The sequence below is a fragment of the Anopheles coluzzii genome, chromosome 2 (genome assembly GCF_943734685.1).
Source record: "Anopheles coluzzii chromosome 2, AcolN3, whole genome shotgun sequence".
In the NCBI taxonomy this organism is placed as follows: domain Eukaryota; kingdom Metazoa; phylum Arthropoda; class Insecta; order Diptera; family Culicidae; genus Anopheles; species Anopheles coluzzii.
Genome location: NC_064670.1, coordinates 85,381,503 through 85,402,914, shown reverse-complemented (window position 1 = coordinate 85,402,914; position 21,412 = coordinate 85,381,503). Strand labels below are relative to the sequence as shown.

General features: G+C 41.9%; 2 protein-coding genes across 4 annotated transcripts; one reads left to right on the top strand and one right to left on the bottom strand.

The window, feature by feature from the left end:
• Nucleotides 1-61: 61 nt before the first annotated feature.
• Nucleotides 62-5,193, bottom strand: LOC120953673 (calnexin-like). 2 transcript variants are annotated; one of them, XM_040373828.2, is made up of 7 exons: nt 4,384-5,193; nt 3,825-4,235; nt 3,616-3,749; nt 2,925-3,513; nt 2,707-2,847; nt 2,250-2,378; nt 62-1,536 (listed from the first exon to the last, which is right to left on the bottom strand). In XM_040373828.2, the coding sequence occupies exons 1-7, from the start codon at nt 4,504-4,506 to the stop codon at nt 1,156-1,158; spliced, it is 1,908 nt and encodes a 635-aa protein (XP_040229762.1). In that variant the 5' UTR covers nt 4,507-5,193; the 3' UTR covers nt 62-1,155. The 2 variants fall into 2 exon arrangements, with proteins under 2 accessions (XP_040229762.1, XP_040229763.1); XM_040373829.2 differs by lacking the exon at nt 2,250-2,378 and adding an exon at nt 1,946-2,065 and having other exon boundaries at nt 4,384-5,190.
• Nucleotides 5,194-7,780: 2,587 nt separating this feature from the next.
• On the top strand, nt 7,781-16,635 carry LOC120950067 (E3 SUMO-protein ligase PIAS2). 2 transcript variants are annotated; one of them, XM_040367805.2, is made up of 11 exons: nt 7,783-8,059; nt 9,213-9,376; nt 9,474-10,104; nt 10,198-10,438; nt 10,514-10,619; nt 10,698-10,826; nt 10,916-11,079; nt 11,216-11,310; nt 11,393-11,573; nt 14,250-14,330; nt 15,209-16,635. In XM_040367805.2, the coding sequence occupies exons 1-11, from the start codon at nt 8,018-8,020 to the stop codon at nt 15,340-15,342; spliced, it is 1,968 nt and encodes a 655-aa protein (XP_040223739.1). In that variant the 5' UTR covers nt 7,783-8,017; the 3' UTR covers nt 15,343-16,635. The 2 variants fall into 2 exon arrangements, with proteins under 2 accessions (XP_040223740.1, XP_040223739.1); XM_040367806.2 differs by lacking the exons at nt 14,250-14,330; nt 15,209-16,635 and adding an exon at nt 13,497-14,024 and having other exon boundaries at nt 7,781-8,059.
• The last annotated feature ends 4,777 nt before the right edge of the window (nt 16,636-21,412 follow it).

The window sequence follows — 21,412 nt, the reverse complement described above, 5'->3', positions numbered from 1 at the left end:
ATCACCAAAAATAAGGACAAAGAAGAAAACAACATGAAACGTATATCAGATAGATCCTGTGTATGGTCAATTACGTTACGATTTATTTGTATTTAACCGGGGGCACTCGTGTTCATCGAGTTTTTATCGAGCATTCACACAGTGCGCTTTAGTGTTCAATCGAGCTAACTCTAGACTGAGGTTGAGTACAATCAAAAACTTGCTGCATTACAGGTTTTTTTTTTAAATGATTTGTTCACACCTAAAACCAACACACAAAAATGCTACCTATAATATGGAATATAGTTGAACATCATCGCTGAACGCAAGAACCGGTCAGGTAGATGTATGAATATCAAAACGAAAACAACATTTTTCCTCTTACTTCAACGTGTAGTTCTAATTTACTCCGAAACAAATTGAAAGACAAAGGAAATCTCTAAATGCCACACATAATCAATGGATGAAACTATTTCAGCAGCTGCAAATGCACTTACATACCCACCCTCGCCCTTCCGTATGTTAGTTTAGAATCGTTCACTTAAACTAGAGCCATTTTTCCTTTGGTGCTAAGTATATATGCAAAAAAAAATGTATCCAAATTGCTTAACCGTTACGCTCTATTTACTGTTCCCCGCTCGTTTTTGTTGTTGTTTCGTCTGGTTTAATTTCAGCTAACAGAAGTACAAACGTAACGTTGTACACACCGCGGAGAAATGCATTATTGTAAGCAATAATTCGGCGATGGAAAAGCTAGCCTGACCTTAACTTGTTTGTTAACTTGCACACCCAGCAGGGGTCTCTTGGGAATAAATATGGGGCCGATCCCGTGGGTGGAGCCGTTCACACGCGACTTGCGTAAGAATACACGCGTGCCCTATGCGCACACACGACGATTCGACCCAGCAGGGGCTAATTTTAGACCAGATCGAAAGCTATTAAGAACTATGTGAGATGAGCTAACAAAAAAAAATGAACCCGACTGTCAAGATAACTTAAAAGTTTGGAAATAATTATTGCATGTCTACGGGCACATACAGGCTGAGATAGAAGAAAACATTACATTACGGGCCCTCTCTAGGTGTCCTTTACCAATCGATACTATACCATGCAAACGCAACCACATCTAACGACTCATAGGTTATTGTTCTACCATTCTACCTCCCCGCTTAGCTTCTAATCCTTGCGGGCTCTTCTCTTCTTAAGGCCTTCCCCGCCTTCCGAATTCTTGCTATCTACTGGTGCATCGCTTGACGATGCTTCCTCTTCACCGGCCTCCATTTCCTGAGCCTCTTCCTGTGCTTCGTCGTCTTCCTCATCCTCTTCAGCCTCATCGCCGTCACGTTCATCCTCATTCTCTGCGTACGCTTCGCCGGCACTGCTGGCTGACCGTGAACCGGAGGACCCCGTGGCTGCGGCATTCAGCTTTGTTTTGCTGGATCGTCCATCGTCTTCCGCTTCCTCACCAGCACCACCGACCAGCTCGTCCTGCTCTTGCTCCGGTGCTGGATAATCGTCATTCTTCTTCTTGCGTCCAATTTCCGCCTTGGCGTCACCCTTCTCGCCAATAGATGAAAAAATATGGTTAAACAACATTTGGTGCAACATCTTGTTAGAAATACAATCACAATTTAGCATAGTGATGTGCTTTGCGAACTAGGAGATTCATTCAGACTAATCTAGAGTCTTTCGAAATGAATATTAAATCGGAATCTTGAGCTCAAAGAATCTTTGGGTACAGTCAAACATATTTAGAGTCCTTCTTCAAAGATTGTTAAACTAAAAGGTAATTAAACCCTTCATAATATTTAATCTTACGAATTGGGAAACTTTGTAGCTTATGAATTCAAAGATTCCTAAATCCCATGAACGATTTCAACCGATTCAGTGATTCATTTCGAAGATCCATTGCGAGTCATGAATCAGACACCGATTCACGCAGCACTAGTTTAGCAGTAAATGTTACCTTGGTAAAGCACATGAAGTAGATCATTAAAGCAACTGGCAATCCTACTACTACTATCAATACAGCCCACATCCAGGGATTGCTGTTGCAGTACTTAAGCACACGCGAAACGAAGGTTTCCTAAAGTGGGGAGTTAACATTGAAGGAAAGGAAAAAGGCGGGCATTAGCAAATAACTACAGTTTAGCATACTGACGCGACGCATGGCGGACAACCGATGTTCAGGGAAACTTTGCTGAGCTTATTATACAATAGCATTTTGATTGTTATCGAGCCTACAATAGTGAATAGCAACATATAAAGACCTCTTTATCGCGTCGAGACCACAGGAACCACACGTAGGCAATCAATGGTATTGAGCAGTACACAAAGTACGCTCCCCAATAGCCTGGCTTGTAGTTAATGTACCGCATCGCTCGGTCCCATAGGGTTTGCTGCAGCAGTTGCACAGTTAAAACGCAATCGAAATGGTAACAAAAAGAAAATTTATGCAACGTATATATAAAAACTGCGATAAATGTTGACTTCGAAGACCGAAATAACATGGATATGCCATTATGTTTAAAATTATGGTTGATAGAAGTGGACAAACCACACAAAAGTGCCATATATTAATGTGACCAAGCATAAATGTTTAGTCACCGAAATATCTCCGACAATCCGTGCATTTAAATAAAAGGCATCAAAAACAGCAAAGAGAAAGTAAATCCGGATAACCTCAGCGGAACACCTTTATCCCTGTCCAACCTCGAACCAACTTACCGCCTGCCGATCAAGCGTCTTCACTTTGAGATCGAACGTTTGTGCAGCCCATTCGTCGGCAACGGATTCATCATCGCAAATAACAATGTTATCAAACAGTATATCGTTTGACATGGACCAAAGTTCGATGCCTACCGCGGCCTGTAACAAAAAAAAGGAAAAAAAAAATATTTGATTTCTAACAGTAAATCACTCCCACGATCGAAAGTTTTACTCACAATCGGTGTCATTCGGAACGGCGTTAGATCTTCAAAGAAGTCCGGATTAGGAATCTTGCGCGGGGCCCACTTTCCTTGGTAGTTTACGTTAGCGATTAGCGGCGGGCGCCATTTGCCCTTGTAGTTAGGGTTCGGTACCATCGGAGCCTTCCACAAACCGCAACCAACCGCCTTCTCACACATCGGGTTCGGAATCAGGGGCGGTTCCCACTCACCATCCATATCGTTGTCCCAGTCCTCCGGCTTCACGGCCGAACTGTCCGGTACCATCTCCTCCACATCGTCCAACCAGCCGGCCGGCTTGGTAGCCTTCGGGTCGGGAATTTGTGCCGGTTCGTCCTCGTTCCAGTCGTCGGGTTTGGTCGCTTCGGGATCGGGGATTTTTTCGCGATCGTCCCAGTTCTCCGGCTTGCGGTCCTCCGGGTCATCGATTTCAGCAGGCGGGTTCACTGCCGGCGTAAAGTTGGTGAGCAACGAGCCCTCGTTGACGGTTTTGTGATCCACTCGTATGGTGTACGTGTTGTCCGGGCGAATAATCAATTGGTACAAATGGGGGCGTTTGTCTTTGAACGGATCATCAAGCCGATCTCTACACACAAAAAATAAAAAGCAAACGCAGCAAAAGCAGACGTGTAATTTCAATCAACGGCAACGAGAACAATGCACGAAACACCATCAAGCTGCTACTTACTTCTGCTTGTTGCAATGCTTCTCCGTGATGGTACCATTAATCGGGTTAACGTGTCGGAAAATGAAATGCAACTTTACGTCGTTGCCACACTTGTCCGGTCCGAACATAATCGTGTACGGTGTTTTGTCGTGGAACTATACACATGAGGCAACCAAAATGAGGTAAGCAAGATGCACACGAGACTACACGGCAACCGTGTTCGTACGTACCTGCTTCAGATCCTTCGTACCGTCGCCCACGGAAAGGAGCTTTATGTAGGAGCCGCCGCATTCCTGGCCCTCCTGCAAGTTGACCTCGTACTGTACCACAAGCGGCTTGTCCTCGAACACGAATGGTCGGTTCAGCAGCAAAGGCGAAGCAATCGCAGCATGCTTCGCTTTCGATTTCAGCACCAACCCATAGTCGTTCGCTAGAATCGGCCGCTGCGGCTGCTCGACCGCCCATTCGCCGTCGTATTTGGCCACCTCTTCGGCAGCGTCGTCTTTCTTGGCCTTTGACTTCACCCACCGCTTCTCGATGGCATCACTCGCACCATCGAACAGATCATCGAAATGTTCAGCAAAATACATACGCTTCGGGTCTACCGTTGGTGTTTCGTACTGCTCAGCATCCCCAGCCGGCTTCAGGACAAAGCAAAGAACAAATAGTTTAATTCGCTTATCTCTGGGCACTAAGCACTAAGTGATAAAAAGGCACACCTGGTGTGTTGTGTGCCGGATTACCAGGCCGGGCTAGCATAACACGTTACTTCACCCGCCGCAAACGTACCTGAGACTCGGTGGAAATTTCGTCATTTCCATGTACCACGGGGTTATGAAATAGTAGTACGGCGCTCAGCAAAGCAATCCGCCACAGCAGCGGTGACCACCGGGGTCTGTTTAATTTCATCATGCTCTACTTCCCTGGCCCAGCACTTGTCCCTTACTGTCCGCGTGCCGCGAGCTGTACTAACAATTTACCACCCAGTCAAATGCAGCACCTCACTTCAATGGTCGCACAAATTCGATTAGTACACGTATGACAAAACTATGAGCGCATGATCTCCACTGCCTGCTGCTCCGTCTGTCTGCCGGCAAACTCGTGATGCTACACTGCGTGTGTGTATGTGTTTATGTAAGTGTGGGTGTATATTGGCCCGGTTAGGGTCGAGGGGAGCAAGCCTCTGCTGGTACGCCCGTTCGTTCGCTTCCCAGCACTTCAATCAACGTTGTGCGCGGAACGAACACAGCGCCGCGATAGGGGAGCAAACACTTTTTGGGCTTCGTGGGAAGGATAATCAAATTAAAACTCCCTAAAATGATGCGAACATCCGCTCTGTGCAGCTACTTTTCACACGACGCTACCAATAGCACTGCAGCCAATCACTGGGCAAAAACTTTGAATGAAATTAATATTATTATTGCTCGTGCACGTTGCAAGTTGCCCGTTCAACGTTTTACCAAAACTGTAGCCAGCTTTGATCCACAGAAATGTATCTCCACAGAAACGGAGAGAATGAGTTCACACTGCAGCCGAGAATGTAAATAAGATAATCAGCGAATTTTAGTTTATTCGTTGAAGGAATTGCCGGATGGTCCACTGCCCACGGATTAGCCAAACTGTTGTGTTAACGGAAAATGGTCAAGGTGCTTACAGTTGAGGTGGCTGGTGGTGAATTTAAAAACAAGAAACTATTTGTGGTGAAAATGTTAGATGCATTTTCTCGACGATTGATGGGAAACTGCCAAACAACGATTTGCATATTTGACTACAATAGAATGCCATTTATCTTGTACAGCAATTATCCGTAGTACGCGATACTCGATATACGTGAATTCGCAGTACGCGATTGCTCTAAATTTGACAGCTCCATGTGTTTTTTGCAAATATTTTAATACTTTGAAATATTTTATGCTCTTATTGAATTTCCTTAATGTTCTTTTTGCATTTTGCATTAAATTTACACAAAAGATACCTGTTTTACAACAAAAAACTTTAATGCAAAACTCTGTGGCGATATTTTTCAACTCTGTGGCGATATTTTTTTTCGTGGGTGCAGCGGGTGCGCTAGGTCGGATCCAAGCGCCACAGATTAAGCTTAAACGACTGGAAAATTTAATATCCATAGAAAAAAAATGAAAGCTCCACAGCTTCATTGATTTGATCAATAGATGGCGTATTACAACTCATCATTATATTGCTATCCTTTTCTTGCAATGTGTTTCGACAAGTTTCATCTTATCATGACCTATCCCAAATAGCCAGCTCGTACTTTATAGCTGATTTAGGGCTGTTTAACGAAAAATCGTTCCGATGTCGTACTTTGTGGCTGATTAAGAGATAGACGGTACTTTGCGGAACTATGGAGCTTTTTAACAGGCACATGGTACTCTTTGGAACTTTGCGGCTGACTAGCACTATGCGTAGGGTTCATGATGGAACTTGAAGGCTTGTTAAGAAAGGGTACTGAACTTGGTGGAACTTTATAGCTTTTTAATGCATGACATCGGTTCAAGGTGGCTCTTGTCAAAGTGTCAAAGACGGACGCCGGCAATAATCTCATTGCTGCTGCACAAGTTAGATTCGTTACTTGAAGAATGAATATTGAGTGAAGCGATTGTGAATTATCAGTAAATTGTGTAAAAATTTGTGAAATTCATCAATACAAAAGATTTAAAAATATACATATGTGTTTAAACCAAACAAATGTTGTTGTTTATTTCATCGATGACGCTTGCTTGAAAATAAAACACAAAGAAAAATAATCCCTGGCATCGTGGCATAAGGAAGCTGCTTAGGCGCTGTTTGAAAGACCCACATAGAACTTTGATGCTGTTTATCTACTGCAAAAGGCGAATTAGAGCAGCGATCTTTAGCGTGCCAAAATGAGCTGCTTAAGCAATTCTGGCTATTTGGGATATAGCCTTCTAACTTTCTGAGCAAAAATCTATATGAATGGTTGTGTGGTCAGATACGTGGGTATCAACACCAACGACAATTACTCTAATCTCACTTGCTTCAGTGCTGGTGGTTTCCGTTGGAGTTTAGTATTTAAACAATCGTATCGCCGTTCTAGTTCTAGCGATGCATAACTTCAATGCGAAACCATACAACAGTACAGAGGAAATGAGAAAGCTCCCCTCCAAGCGATGAAGTTCAGCTGGTTGGGGTATCCCACCAACAGATAGCGCCGCCAGCTTTTTTGCTATTTTTAGAATGCATGAGTCGTTTGGGGTCTGCTAAACGAAGTCTTTCTGTATTCCGTTTAGGTAGAGTGCTTGAGTCGTTTAGAAGCCGTTTAGTGGTCGTTTAGTGGATTTGTGGCACTTGGGTTGTGTGGTCAGATACGTGGGTATCAACATCAACGACCATTACTCAATTCTCACTTGCTTCAGTGCTGGTGGTTTCCGTTGGAGTTTAGTATTTAAACAATCGTATCGCCGTTCTAGTTCTAGCGATGCATAACTTCAATGCGAAACCATACAACAGTACAGAGGAAATGAGAAAGCTCCCCTCCAAGCGATGAAGTTCAGCTGGTTGGGGTATCCCACCAACAGATAGCGCCACCAGCTTTTTTACTATTTTTAGAATGCATGAGTCGTTTGGGGTCTGCTAAACGAAGTCTTTCTGTATTCCGTTTAGGTAGAGTGCTTGAGTCGTTTAGAAGCCGTTTAGTGGTCGTTTAGTGGATTTGTGGCACTAGGGGAGTAGAAATCAAATCCGGGTTCGGGTAGGTTCAGGTCGAACCGAATCATGAGTAGGTGCGAGAAAGTATAAGCGACTCCGACCCGTTGGTGCAGCGAGTTCGGGTCGAGTATTGAACCTACATTGACCCGACTCGACTCGAACCCACTGCACCAACGGGTCGGAGTCGCTTATGCTTTCTTTTACCTAACGGAATCGTTCCACCTACTGAACCTTCTTGTAACTTTCGGGTCGACCCGAACGACTCCGGATCGCTTACGGATTGCTCCAACCCGGTAGGTTCGGGTCGAAAATCGCAAATAACTAGTCTGAGCCGTGCCCACCTTTGGAGCCGTTTTGCCCATCACTAGTTTGCGGCCTCACAAAAAAAACCGCGAGCATATTCACCTACAGACCATATTAGAAAAGGACAGAAGACACAAAAAGAGCATACACTTCTTTAGATACCTTGTTTGCCTTTCCAACTGCCAGATGTCATATTACAGTGTGTGTATGTGTGTGTGGGTATGTGTGCGTGCGTGTATGTCTGAGCGTAATTGTTCTGTCTTGTGAGTGTGCAGAGAAATTCTGTGAAGTTTTCCGCTTCATTTGTGTGGTTTTCAAGTTGCAAGTGAAAAGAAATCAATCGAAAAGCGATTCGCCGGAATCTGAATCGATGTAACTTCGAGGAATTATCTTCCGTCGCGCATGCACATTCCACTACAGCAGTCGCTAGAAGATGAGAAAGACGCGGCAAGCCGCTGAATTTACTGAGCTCAAGGTATGTGTCCTGGCAGGTTTCCACATCCCGTGCAATATTGGTGCGCGATTCCGTGGATGGCAAGGATCTTGAGTATCATCTGCCCGCGACTTTGGGCGGCAAGGACGCTTTTTCGCTACTAATTATTTGTATAGGATGCCTTCCACCCAGTAGAGTAAAATAAGTACGTGTTGTTTACCTGTCCACGGCAGCTATTTTTTAGTTCCGGAAAAGTGCTGCCTTATAGTGCTGTGCTTAAAATTGGTACTGGAGAGTTTTGCTCGTCCCGAAAACTATCCTGCAAAACTCCGTGATGTTAAAGGGGAGGATGTAGAAAGTGGCAGTGAATGAAATAAATATGAAGGGATATGATGAGGAAGATTGCAAAGTAGAACAGAAACACTTTTTTTCATTGATGCTTACACAGCGTGTACATGCTTATAAAAGTGATCCCAATATAGTTTTCACGAATATCTTCGAAACGTTTTTTGCTTTTTCAATTCCACCACAAGAGAAATCAAACCACACGTTTAACCAAGCCTGCCAAAGGCGGCAGATGTGTGCGGGTGTGTGAGTGTTTGTCAGCGCATACAGCACACTCGGTGTGTTTGTGTGTGCGCCAGTTTCTATTGTGTGGTGTGTATACCCCTGAAACCATGTTTCGTTTTCGTGGATAAGCATTTCTGCATTTAGCACGGGTAGCACGCGGGGCTACGACCGTACAGCTTGAGGATAAAGTATTTTTCATATTCACATTCAGAAACTCAAGCCCCACGTGTGGTGTAGATGTGTAAACCTGTGGAGAACCAGGAGTGCGAGGCACAGGCCAGGAACGAGAATTGTTCCGGTGGTTCTGCCGCTAGCCAGTATGTATAATTCTCAGAAAACACCGCACACGGTGTCTGGATACGCGAATCCAACCAAAGACCTGATGCAAACAGGGGAACAAGCAGCCCCTCACTCGCGCGCCGGGTGCCGAAGGGGAAACAGTAGCGTGTTGAGCGACAAACAAATGACACAAAATTAGGTCCCTTTTGCTGAGCTTCCCATAAGCTTTAGCGACGAGTTATCACGCGTTGTACAATATTCGAACCTGAACCGGTGTGTGGGATTCTTCTTTATTTAATATGTGTATGCGCGCACGTGTGTGTGGGTGTGTGTTTTGTATTTTCAGGAATTGGTAAATCAACTACGAGTGTGCGATTTACAGCAATTGCTTGGCGAACACAACATCAGTCGAAGTGGTCGCAAATCGGATCTAGTTGATCGTGCTCTGAATCTAGTTCGGCAGAACGTTCAAGTACTGAAGCATCGAGTGCGTGAATTGCATCGAAAGGCGTACGTTTGCTTTATACCATTATACCGTTGCTTTTGTTGTTGTTGTTGGTGATGTGCAGCTTATCTAACCGAACTATCGTGTACCTGGTCGTTTCAGTCAGCAGGAAGCCCAGGAACTATTGACGTCGTCCACGACCAGCACATCAGGCAGTGGTGCGGGCGACCAGTCGCTGCTGCCACAGGTCGTGCTACAGCCGGTCGAAACCAACCCGCTCGCCGTACAGTCGCTGCTAGCGTCCGGCGGACATATTGCCGGTGGTGCCAACAACGGTACCGTTGTGAGCCACAGCACGACGTCCAGTGGGCGCACCGGTACGGCCATGTATCAGCAACAGTACGCGAACGCCGTCCAGACCGACAACCGTGTTGGGCAGGTGCATGCCAACGGCAGCATGGCCGTGCCCGGGTACGGCGACTACCCGATACATCCCGATGTGCAACTGAAAAAGCTGGCCTTTTTCGACGTTATGGCCACCCTGCTGAAGCCGGCCACGCTGGTACCGAGCAACACTGCCCAGCGGGTGCAGGAAGGTTCCTACTTCTTTCATCTGACGCCGCAGCAGGCGAACGAAATTGCGCTGAACCGTGACATCAGCAATTCCGCTAAAATAGAGCATAACGTGCAGGTTCAGCTTAGATTTTGTCTGCTAGAAACAACCTGCGAGCAGGACGATCACTTTCCGCCCAACATTGTGTTGAAGGTGAACAACAAACTGTGCCCGTTGCCGGTAAGATCGCAAGCGCCATCAAGGGCTTTCATGTGTGTGTGTGTGTGTGTGTGTGTTTTAATGTATTTTATGTATAATTGTTTTTCTTTTTAGAATCCAATTCCCACCAACAAGCCAGGGGTGGAACCAAAAAGACCACCCCGACCGGTCAACATAACAGCGCAGGTGAAGCTATCGCCGACGGTGGCCAACCACATCTCTGTATCCTGGTGCACGGAGTACAACCGCGGGTATGCAGTAGCATGCTACTTAGTGCGCAAGCTGTCGTCGGCTCAACTCTTACAAAGGCTGAAAACTAAGGGCGTCAAAGCGGCTGATTACACTCGAGCATTAAGTATGCGGCCTGGTTTTTAATTTTTTGTGTGTTTGGTGCCGAACATAATGTTATGCATTTTTGTTTTACTTTCAGTTAAAGAAAAGCTGAATGAAGATGCTGATTGTGAAATTGCAACCACTATGCTAAAAGTGTCGTTAATTTGTCCATTGGGAAAGATGCGCATGACCACACCTTGCCGGTCAGTAACAACCGATCCGTTGATAAAACCAGCAAGTTGCCGGGCTCTAACGTGTTTATCTTTTTCTCTCTATCTCAGCTCATCGACGTGCTCTCATCTACAGTGTTTCGATGCGTCGTTATATCTGCAAATGAATGAGCGTAAGCCAACATGGAACTGTCCCGTGTGTGATAAACCGGCGGTATACAACAATCTTGTTATCGATGGGTAAGTAGTACAGTTTTTTTTGCACAATTGCAAACGATTGCTTCTTTGTTTGCGTAAACGATAATGTATGCTTTTAATGTCCATAACAGCTACTTCCAAGAGGTATTGGTTTCGACAAAACTATCGAGCGAAGATACAGAAATCCAACTCCACAAGGATGGTTCCTGGAGCACGCGAGTTAAGCTAAACGATTCTGATGATGGATCGCCTAGTAAAGCGGTGCAAAAGGTCGAAGTTATATCGGATGACATTGGTAAGCGTTGTGAATACGATAGTATAGTTTACTTGTTGAATCTTCGGATCATTGACGGTCAACCGAACGAGATGCAATGTGTTTCATCATTTTATCTTCACCACTATCTGTTATTAATATAATTTATGTTTTGTAGAAGTAATAACGACGGATCCACCAAAACCGATTGTATCTCAGACTTCTGTCATCTCGACAAACGAACCAACGTCTACGACTACCTCCAGCGAAACGGTAAATATAATCTCAAAATGGTTAACAGAGAAGACAGCAACGGTATGTGACAAACCGTATGTCTTTCTTTATTGCACAAAAGGTGGATTTGACGCTCAGCGACTCTGACGACGATGCTCCTGCCAAGCGAAAGAAAATCAGCGCCCGCACAAACGGTACTGGAAGTTCGAATAATCCTACATCGTCGTCTTCCTCCTCTTCGACTTCTGCGGCAGGCAGCTCATCCACTAGCGCCGGGGCCGTAACTCGCTCTAAAGTGAACGGTAAGTTCTAAAAATGCATAAAACGTACGCTTTATTATACTAATACATTCAGGGGCAATAAATATTGTGTAGGGCGTGTAGGATATTGTATTTTTAAGGCCATTACACTGTATGTAGTGATAAGACGAACAATTATGCATGTTTTTTGTTGTTGTTACAATCGCTTGCGATAACAACGATCGATTGATTTTTAAGCTATTGATTGGCAAAGTCATGGGTTCAAGGCCCAAATGGACCGTGCCCCAAGGACTGACTATCCTGCTATGGGTAATCAATAAGTCATTGAATGCCAAGAAGCCCATCAATGGTATAGGCAGGCTTTGACCCCAACAACGGTTATTGTGTCAAAGAAGAAGAATAAGATCGGCAAAGTGTACGATTCGCGATCAGCATGTGCCCCTTTGTTGCCTAGATCAGGGGTCTCCAAACTTTTCACTTCGCGGGCCGCATAGCTTTACAAATATCGGTTTTGAGGGCCATTTTGGTGTCACCTTTAGCTAATATTCGAACATTTAACCTTCCCTTGAATGAGAAAATACCGACTGAATGTATCAATGTTGACAGCATTCTATTATTGAAGCTTTATTTTAAACATAAAAAGTTAACATTGTAATTGTGATTAAAATAATCAAACTAATATAATGTGTGTTTAAGTCTTAATAAAGTTATCACGGGCCGCGTTATAGGCTCTCGAGGGCCGCATGCGGCCCGCGGGCCGTAGTTTGGAGACCCCTGGCCTAGATAATTGCTCTTTTTCCCTTGATATTTTCAGCATAGAACTTTCACACATTCTTATGCTCTTGGTCTATCAATTTGGCACTACACGTAGAATTCTAGAAACCTCTCTCGCAGATCGATCATTTTAATAGTGTTCATTTCGGTAGCAAAGAATGCGTACCTCTGTATGTAAGGCATAATTTTCTTTTTAACCAGCGCCGAGAACGAACAAACGCGTCTAACGATTGTCGTATTTTAATCCCATTTGTATTGTAATTATTTTGATAAACACGAGTTTGGATTGATTATGTTGCAGCGTTTGTATTATTATTTGTTTGTATTTAATTTTGTTATACTTGTCGTACCTCATACATGATAATTAGATTCTTAACACATTGGACAATGAGGTCGTTTCTGAATGGCTGTTATCGGTAGGCATCTAAAAGGCCGGACGGGATTGATTACCAGTTGAGATCATGCATCTCAAGAGATTAATAAGTCTCCAAAGATTCAGGTTCAGAGCTTGAGTTTCTTATTATTCTTCTTCGTGGCGTAACAACCTAGGTGGTTATGCCAGCCTATACTGGGTTTCGAGACTTCGTAGCAAGTACCACGCAGCCGGATAGTTTGTTTTGCCATGTGATGCTTGAACCCACGACGTGCATGTTGTTAAGTCGTGCGAGTTAACCAATATATCATGGGAACGTGTAAATTCAATATTTTTAAAACCATACTCCTCTAGAGGTTATGAATTAATGTCTACAGATTTTTTTTTTTGAGATTCATGAATCTTTAGGATTCGAGATTCGAATCACTCATCGCTGAAGATTCATATGAATGATTCTCAACGAAAGATTCATGAACCCAACACTAGTTGGTTTTACCACATTTTGCACTGCAATTCGATGTTTCAAACTGTGTTGTCTTAATATGAAGCAGAGGCAATATTGTAATTGTAATCAAGATTTTACTGTATGTGGCAGGTGAACCCTAGCAGATCTGTGAGGCTCTTTTTCTAAGTTTTTTTATTTGGATCTATGTGTCAGGAACCACACATACACACAAACACACACACGCACGCACACAACCAGAAATCAAAGAAATCCGTCCGACTCGTGCCAAATTGTTGCGTTTGCCTAATTGTCGATTATTTCTTCATCTTTTTTCTCTTTTTGCATTCCTTTGCCACTGCTCTCACAAACTCAGATAAACAACAACCCGTGGAAAGTGAAAGCGTTGTCATCAGTGAGGAAATAATAGATAATGATGAAGAAAATTCATAAAACACAGGGGCATTTATAACTATTCTTTAGTAAGGCATTTATCCTACAGACGTGCAAAGAAATATGCTTTAACCCATAGGGTAAGGCAACGCTAAGGGATGCGACTCGTAAAATGATAAACCAGCTCATTTAAAAAGTGAGAACAGAATTAAGATTCACTAGTCATGGTAAAGGTACAGAGCAGCGTTGTGAATTATTCGAATGTAAAAAATAATCGAAAAGAGATATAATTGTGCTGTGTGATATACAACAGTCTTTAAAAAAACCAATCAATAAATTTGCAAATGTAAAACATTAGATAATGATGGGGCTCACACCGCAAATCGATTATTATATTTCATTCTTGAAAATATATTATTATATGTGCAGAATATGAGTGGTAATTTATTGTGGAAATGGATGAAACAAACAAAAAAGAATAAACTTGGAAATCAAATAACGTATTTAAGAATAAAAATCATCGTTAAAAGTGATAAAAATGTCACAACCTGCACATACACACACGATCGATTGGATTAGTTTATTTCATACATGAAGTTCTGATGTGATTATTAATGTATATAAGGTATTAATAGTCTAATAATACTTGATTGTATTCACCTTCTTTTGGTTGTAAGTTGTAGTTGGATATCCATTCATAGTAAATTTTTCTTTCTATTTTTATAAATGTTTGCAGAAGATCCTTCATCGTCAGTAATAATGCTCGACTCTCCCTCGCCGCCATCAACACCTAACCCACCGCACAACGGAAGTAACGGTATGCTATAATATAATATGTACTTTGTACTTTGTATGTATAATATGTACTTTGTACAGAGCAAACTGACATGTTCCCATACTTTAGTAGAGAAGTTCTCCAAAGAATATAATAATGGTTTTTCAAAATTTTCCAACAAAATAACTGACATGACAATGATGACCATAACATCGCATACAGAAACAATTATTGACATCTTCGTAGAGCACTACACACGATCCACTATCAGAAATATTAAATAGCCTTTGATGACAGAAGCTTGTTTTTTTTCATTCTATAAATCGCTGATTTATAAAACTATTTTGTGATATGTTACTTCATTTTCAATCATCTCAACATAGCTGCATTACTATTATTATACAGGTGCTTTTTGCTGCATTACTATTACTATTATTACTGTTACAGTTGCGACTGTAGTGGTATATGATTATTGTAACTTGGTAAATCGTCAATCAGGCTGTTCTGTTCCCGTTGAAGTAAATAAATGATAAAGTAAATTAGTAATTTAGTCATAATAATAATAATAATAATAATAATAATAATAATAATAATAATAATAATAATTATTATTATTATTATTAAAGTAATCGAGGAAATCGAAATCTCAAACAGTTTGAGCAAAAAAAAAATGAAACTGTCAATTACTTTGTAAATCCAATTCAAAGGTAATAGCATGTTGCAACTTCAAGAAGTGTTGAAATTCATTGACCATCCCGCAACGTAGTGTTAGTGTAGGGGATATGGCATGGTATCCTTTCCATCCTAAACGCAGACTCGACTTATGATGTGAATTGACTGTTTTGGCTGAACTTCTCAATGTAATTTTTCTATTTGTATTGAACGATGCAAATTGAGTGGCGTTTTCTTTTGTTTATTAGATGTGTCTTCAACCACGACTCCATCGCTGGCGGCATTTCACTACCATCAACAACAAGAATCTCCTGGTGGAAGCGGCGGTTCAAATGAGCAAATGAGCAATTTTCAAATCAACCCACTTGCATTGCACCGATAATAATCCATCCCTCATCGAATAGACATCTTCACCAAAAATCGCCCGAGTAAAGCGGAAACAGTCGAGGAAGAGCGGCAACCAATTCCAATATTTTTATTCAAAATTTAACATTGTACCACGTGCAGCCAACCAAGTGCATATTCATATATTTCTTGATTAGTATACTCTAATACATACCCCAGGACTAGGTTTTTTTTTATTTGCCGGATTAGATTTAACATCTTACGTTAGGTCTTAATGTTTGTGCAAACGGCGCCATTCGGCAAAAAAAGCTATTTATTTAGCGGTCGAGACAACAAACTAATTGAAAGGAGGAAATAGGTGCTTCTCCACCTGGGCTGCAGTTGGGAAGACATAATTTTAACTTGAAATTGTCGATAATTGCTAGCCTATAGAAGCTGAATAACTTGATGTTGTTTTACTTTGGTTCTGCTACAGTTCAGTGTATGACCTAAGAAGTTTTGTTTTGTGTTTTGGTTTGTAATTTCTATTTTATTGCTCTTTTTAATGAATCGATCATATTAGCAATCGTTTCATGCTGAATTTGTACTGCAGTGAATGGTGAACAGCCAATATTTGGAAGAGTTTCTACATCTATCGTAATGGACCGGAGCTATATTTATGTAATAAAAAAACCCTGATACATCCATGCACAATCAGACACCATAGTCGAGAACTGACCGTAGTAGCGGTGCGCGTTTATGTGATTCAATGGGATGTGCGAATGTGGTGGTGTGGTCAATTGGAATTGGGTAAGAATGTGAATAGATATTCAGGAGATTTTCTTTTAACAAATGCAGCAAAAACTCACTTTGCATTGTCAGAGAAAATGATTACAAACTGTCGTTGAAAGAGGAGAATGGTGATGCGCTGATTATAATAAGGTTTTTGAACGGTAAATGCCTTAATCATCGATCAACTGGTTCTTATCGACGACTCATGTCGTAGAGGGAAGGAACTGATTATATACTAGAGTAAGTTTATTGAAAAGTAATTATCCTTATACACCATTTCTATGGTAGTCCCCCAAAAGTTCAAGCAGTATGTTGAAACAGATATTTAACTTATGACTTTTTTTTGGTAAAATAGTGAGCACTATTATGTGCATTTTTTTTGCTGGACATTATTAAAGAGCACTTGTCGTTTACGCGAACATTGCCATGAATTTACCCGACACACAACCGTAGACTTTCATTTCTAACAGAGTACGACTCTCTCAACTTTTATCGTTTTTTTTATATATATGTAAAAACTTGTAATTTGACATGAAAAATACATGAATTGAAATACGAATATGTATTCTTTTTTTATACAGAATAATCTGTTTCCATTATTTATGTATAATTATTATGTTTATTACTTCTGGGTGAGTATATTCTTACAAAGCTTAAAATTATCGGCGAATAATCCGGTTCAATAACCGATATAATCTCACATTGGTATAGTTTCTCCCGATCAGATATGTTCTGGATTCTGGATTTCCCACACATGCAGGAATAATGTTTCTTTCGCTGAGTCAAGTTAAGGGTCATCCAAGAACTACGTAACACAAAACATAATTTTGTATCCCTCTTTCCCTCCTTATGGTATTCAATTTCATCTAATTCAAGCTATATTATATCCTTGCCATTTCTAAGGAAAAGATCAGTACAACTTTAACTAATTTATTAATTCTAATGACCTTACATCGGTCGTCAACTAGCACAACTTAACAACATGCTCGTCAACATAAAGCCTGGCATTTACCGTGCTATTCGGAGATGAGCTATTTTAATTCCCTATTTACAATCTTGATCGTGTTTCGTACTTGAAGAGTGAATGAAAGTAATGCCTTTGTAGTCTTGTAGTGGAACCCCTATATGTTGATAATAATAAATCGCATTTTAAATATTTAAACTAACCATTTTTTTATTCGGGAGCGACCGTCTTAGTCCATAATAGGCTAACTATGGTTCATTTTTTAAATAAATAAGGATATTTAATTTATTTTACTAATACAAATTCTTAAACTAAATGATACATTACATCATTCAATGTTCAAATCGTTCTTATTGCGATTGCAATACAGTCGAATGTCACTAATATTTAGATGGGTTATTCATTGAATGGCATCTACATAGTTGGTTTGTATGTCTCGAGTTGGAGCTTGAACTTGGAGCATGGTCGAGCTTGGACAGAACACACACACACTTACATTTTGAAGATGGTGCTCGTCGAGCTATTAATCCTTACAATATATCTCTGACTGGATTGGAAAGTTTTCTGAATGATTTTCCCTGTATCCTTTCTATTCGTCATATCCTAAATCCGTAAAACAACCCATCTATCAAGTGCGAATTCCCTGCCAACTCTATTTGCTCATTCACGCTTCATAAAGTCATAAGCCTTACTGATTAACATTTATATATATTTTTGAATGAATCATTTGGAATAAGATTAAAAAGCGTGATTTTTTGTCATGGAATATATTTGCATATTTACTTGAAACTCTTCTTTGGAGTTAGTCAATTTCAGAAAATAGTTAATTTGTTCTCGATGTAATATTTTTCCAAGAACAATACGGTCGGGTAAAAAGAACAATAATAAATATTTTTCCAACGATACAAGGTTTGGCGATAGCACTCAAGACTGCGGGACAATTTGATGAAACGGCGGGAGTCAATCGCAAGACTACGGAACGATACGTGAAAACGTTGACAATACCGGGATCTGTAAAATTTGTATCGCATGACTGCGGCACACTTTTTCGGGCACACTATCGCACCCCAGCGACATATGGCTTGACAGCCTGGATTTTGAAATTTCAAATTTTATGTTTTAAGAGTGTGCATCATTTATTGATTTGCTTACATATAAAAAAAGGCACTACAGATTACTTTTCCAAGCCCCTAACAGTGGGTGCTCAAAATAAAAATAAATAAAAATTTATGCCGTCAAATTATATGTCCCTGGGGTGCGATGGTGTGCTCGAAAAAGTGTGCCGCAGTTTTGCAATACAAATGTTAGAGGTTTTCCGACCACACTACCCCGATCACGCGTCCCTCATTCGCTCTAGTGTAAATGGACCATACGCGCTGGAATAACAACTGCGCCCGCATGAACGAAACAGCAGCTGCCCGCAGACCAAAAACCGGTTTTCGCGAACTCGCCAACGTTCCAAATCGATACGATTTTCCCTCGCTGGCGATGCTTTTTGTAAGTCGTTGCGACGGTTTTTGACGTTTCGAGCGAGGGTTTCTGAGGGTTCAAGATGACAGCCAAAAAGCTCGCGGTAATGTGCGGTGGTGGGCAAAATTAAATGGATAAAAAAATAAATACACTCCACTACCTCCCCCCCCCCTCTTTGACCTCACGGGGACCTACATTTCATGTGTGTGCCATACTAGCATCTGCGCTCTGCCGTCTCACTTGCTCATACATGTTCCGCTATTGCATCAGCTGATCCGGTGGTGGCTTTTTATGTTCAGTCTTTACAGGGTTAGCCGGTCTCGTAGTACAGTCGTCAACTCGTACGACTTAAAAACATGCCCGTCATGGGTTCAATCCCCAAATAGACCGCGCCGCCATACGTAGGACTGACTATCCTGCTATGGGGGGGAATCAATTAGTCACTGAAAGCCAAGCCCACAAGTGGGTACAGGCAGGCCTTGACCGAAATGTGCCGCAGATTCAGCATTGCATCCGATGAATTCAGGTATCATCAACGTTTTCAAGCATCATACCGCAGTCTTGGCTTTGGCTAAGACAGATTCGGGAAGGGGTCCCGCGGTCTTGAGATAAAGTGTGAAACCCTGTATTTGCGGGTGATCTTGACGCTGAGGGAATCGGGGAAAGCCGGTATTTTAACTTTTAACGATGCTTTTATTTATGTATTTATTAGGAAGCCATTCGCGTGCCTTGCCGTTTGATGGTTACGAAGCTATATCGAACAAGCATAGGTGTAAATGGAACTCTAATAAATAAAAAAATGAACATGTTTCGTGCATGATCATCATACTCCACTCCATGTATGAATGTAATACGTGATATTTCAATACATGTAATAGGTTCCGGATTTTTTCCGTACCAAGGTTCCGGAAGATTTTCCCACTTCAGTCAGTAATTCTTTTTGCTTTTCCAAGACTACAGGCAACACTGCTATGCTTTGCATTTCCGGTGGCAATATCATTTTCCGAGCCATGTTAAATTTTACTGTTTGTTATATATTTCAATTTAAATTGCAAGCACGAATTTTCTCGTGAAAAAAGATATAGAAGAGGATCAAAAGTAAAGATCATTGAGAAATCTTCCTCTTTTTTCCTCTTCTTTGCTGGTCTATTCACCGTTGAACACGCCGTGTTTACATGGCCAAGAAGAGTGTCAACCGTTCTCCAGTTTGTTGGCTGCCTCCTTCCACCCCTGACTGTACTACCCACTTAGTCCAACCGCCGAGTTCACTTCGTGTCCCACAACTAGTTTTAACATATCAAATGCTCTGGACATGTTAAAACTAATGGACAAACGATTCATTTTCCGGAGTCGGGTCGATTCCATCCAGTGGGGGCAGCAGGTGTAGTAGGGTCTGAGTCAGAATCAACGAGTGCGTGTCGATTGGTGCATGAAAACATAAGCGACTTTGCCACATTAGTGCAGCGAGTCGGGTCAGCTCTTGAAACTACTTTGGTCCGATCAGATTCAATCTCGCTGCACCAAGGGGTCTGCATTCCTTAAGATTTTTTGCACCTGCTGAACCCACTGGTACCTTTCGGGTCGACCCGAACGACTCCGGGTCGCTTATAAATGGCTCCAGTCCGGGAGGTGCGGGTCGACTCGCACATCTCTGGTTCAAACAACACGTCCTCCGGTCCATCTTAGGCAGCGCTCTAGCAGCAATCGAACACGACATCGAACATGAAAAATATATGGGATTTGACATGTTCGATTTGATAAACAACAAATCGAACATGTCAAATCCCATACATTTTTCATGTTCGATGTCGTGTTCGATTGGTGCTAGAGCGCCGGGTTAGACGGCATACACGAACATTACATGTGGAGGAGCGGAATGAACCAAACGCTTGCTAAAATTAACGGCGATTCGGACATCACAACGAGGGTGATGCCAGTAGGCCGTACATCACGTAGCACTTAAGCACCTTTTTGACAAAGCATCTGTCCGGAGTTCAGTTTACATGTTTTTTCTACTCACGGATTATTCAAACGAATTGGACTTGGCGGTTTGCTCGATCATGTTGTATCGAAAAAAGGATAAACCATTGAAGGATGGAGTCGGATATTTTGACGGATATTTCCACTAATTGAACAGCGGACGCATGCGTTGTTAAAAGGGTGCTTGAATCGCACAGAATTGCGCAGAATCGCACAGCAAGCTCGAGGGCTGAATTTGGCGGAGCTGCAACACTTGAATATCGCGAACAGATGAGCTCAACCGTAAGCAGTTCATTTAAAAAGAAGATGAGGCAAATATGTAACGAAAAGCATGCACATAGCTGTATGTAATGACGCTTCACTTTTCGGAACACAGAGTGCAGCTCTTATCAAACATATCGGCAGCTACCCAAGCGCCACAGATTAAGTTTAAACGACTGGAAAATCAAATATCCATAGCAAAAAAAAAACGAAAGATCCATAACTTTATTGGTTTGCTCAATAGATGGCGTATTACAACTCATAATTATATTGCTGTCCTTTTCTTGTAATGTGTTTCGACAAGTTTCATCTAATATATCTAATATTCATCTATATAGCCTTCTATCCGAGCAAAAATGAATGTGAATGGTCGTGTGATCAAGATACATGGGTATCAACACCAATGACCATTACTCTAATCTCATTTGCTTCAGTGCTGGTGGTGTACATTGGAGTTTAGTATTTAAACAATCGTATCGCCGTTCTAGTTCTAGCGATGCATAACTTCAATGCAAAACCATACAACAGTACAGAGGGAATGAGAAAGCTCTCCAAGCGAGGAAGCTCCCACTGGTTGGGTATCCCACAAACAGATGGCGCCACCAGCTTTTTGCTATTTTTAGAATGCATGAGTCGTTTGCCGTCTGCTAAACAAAGTCTT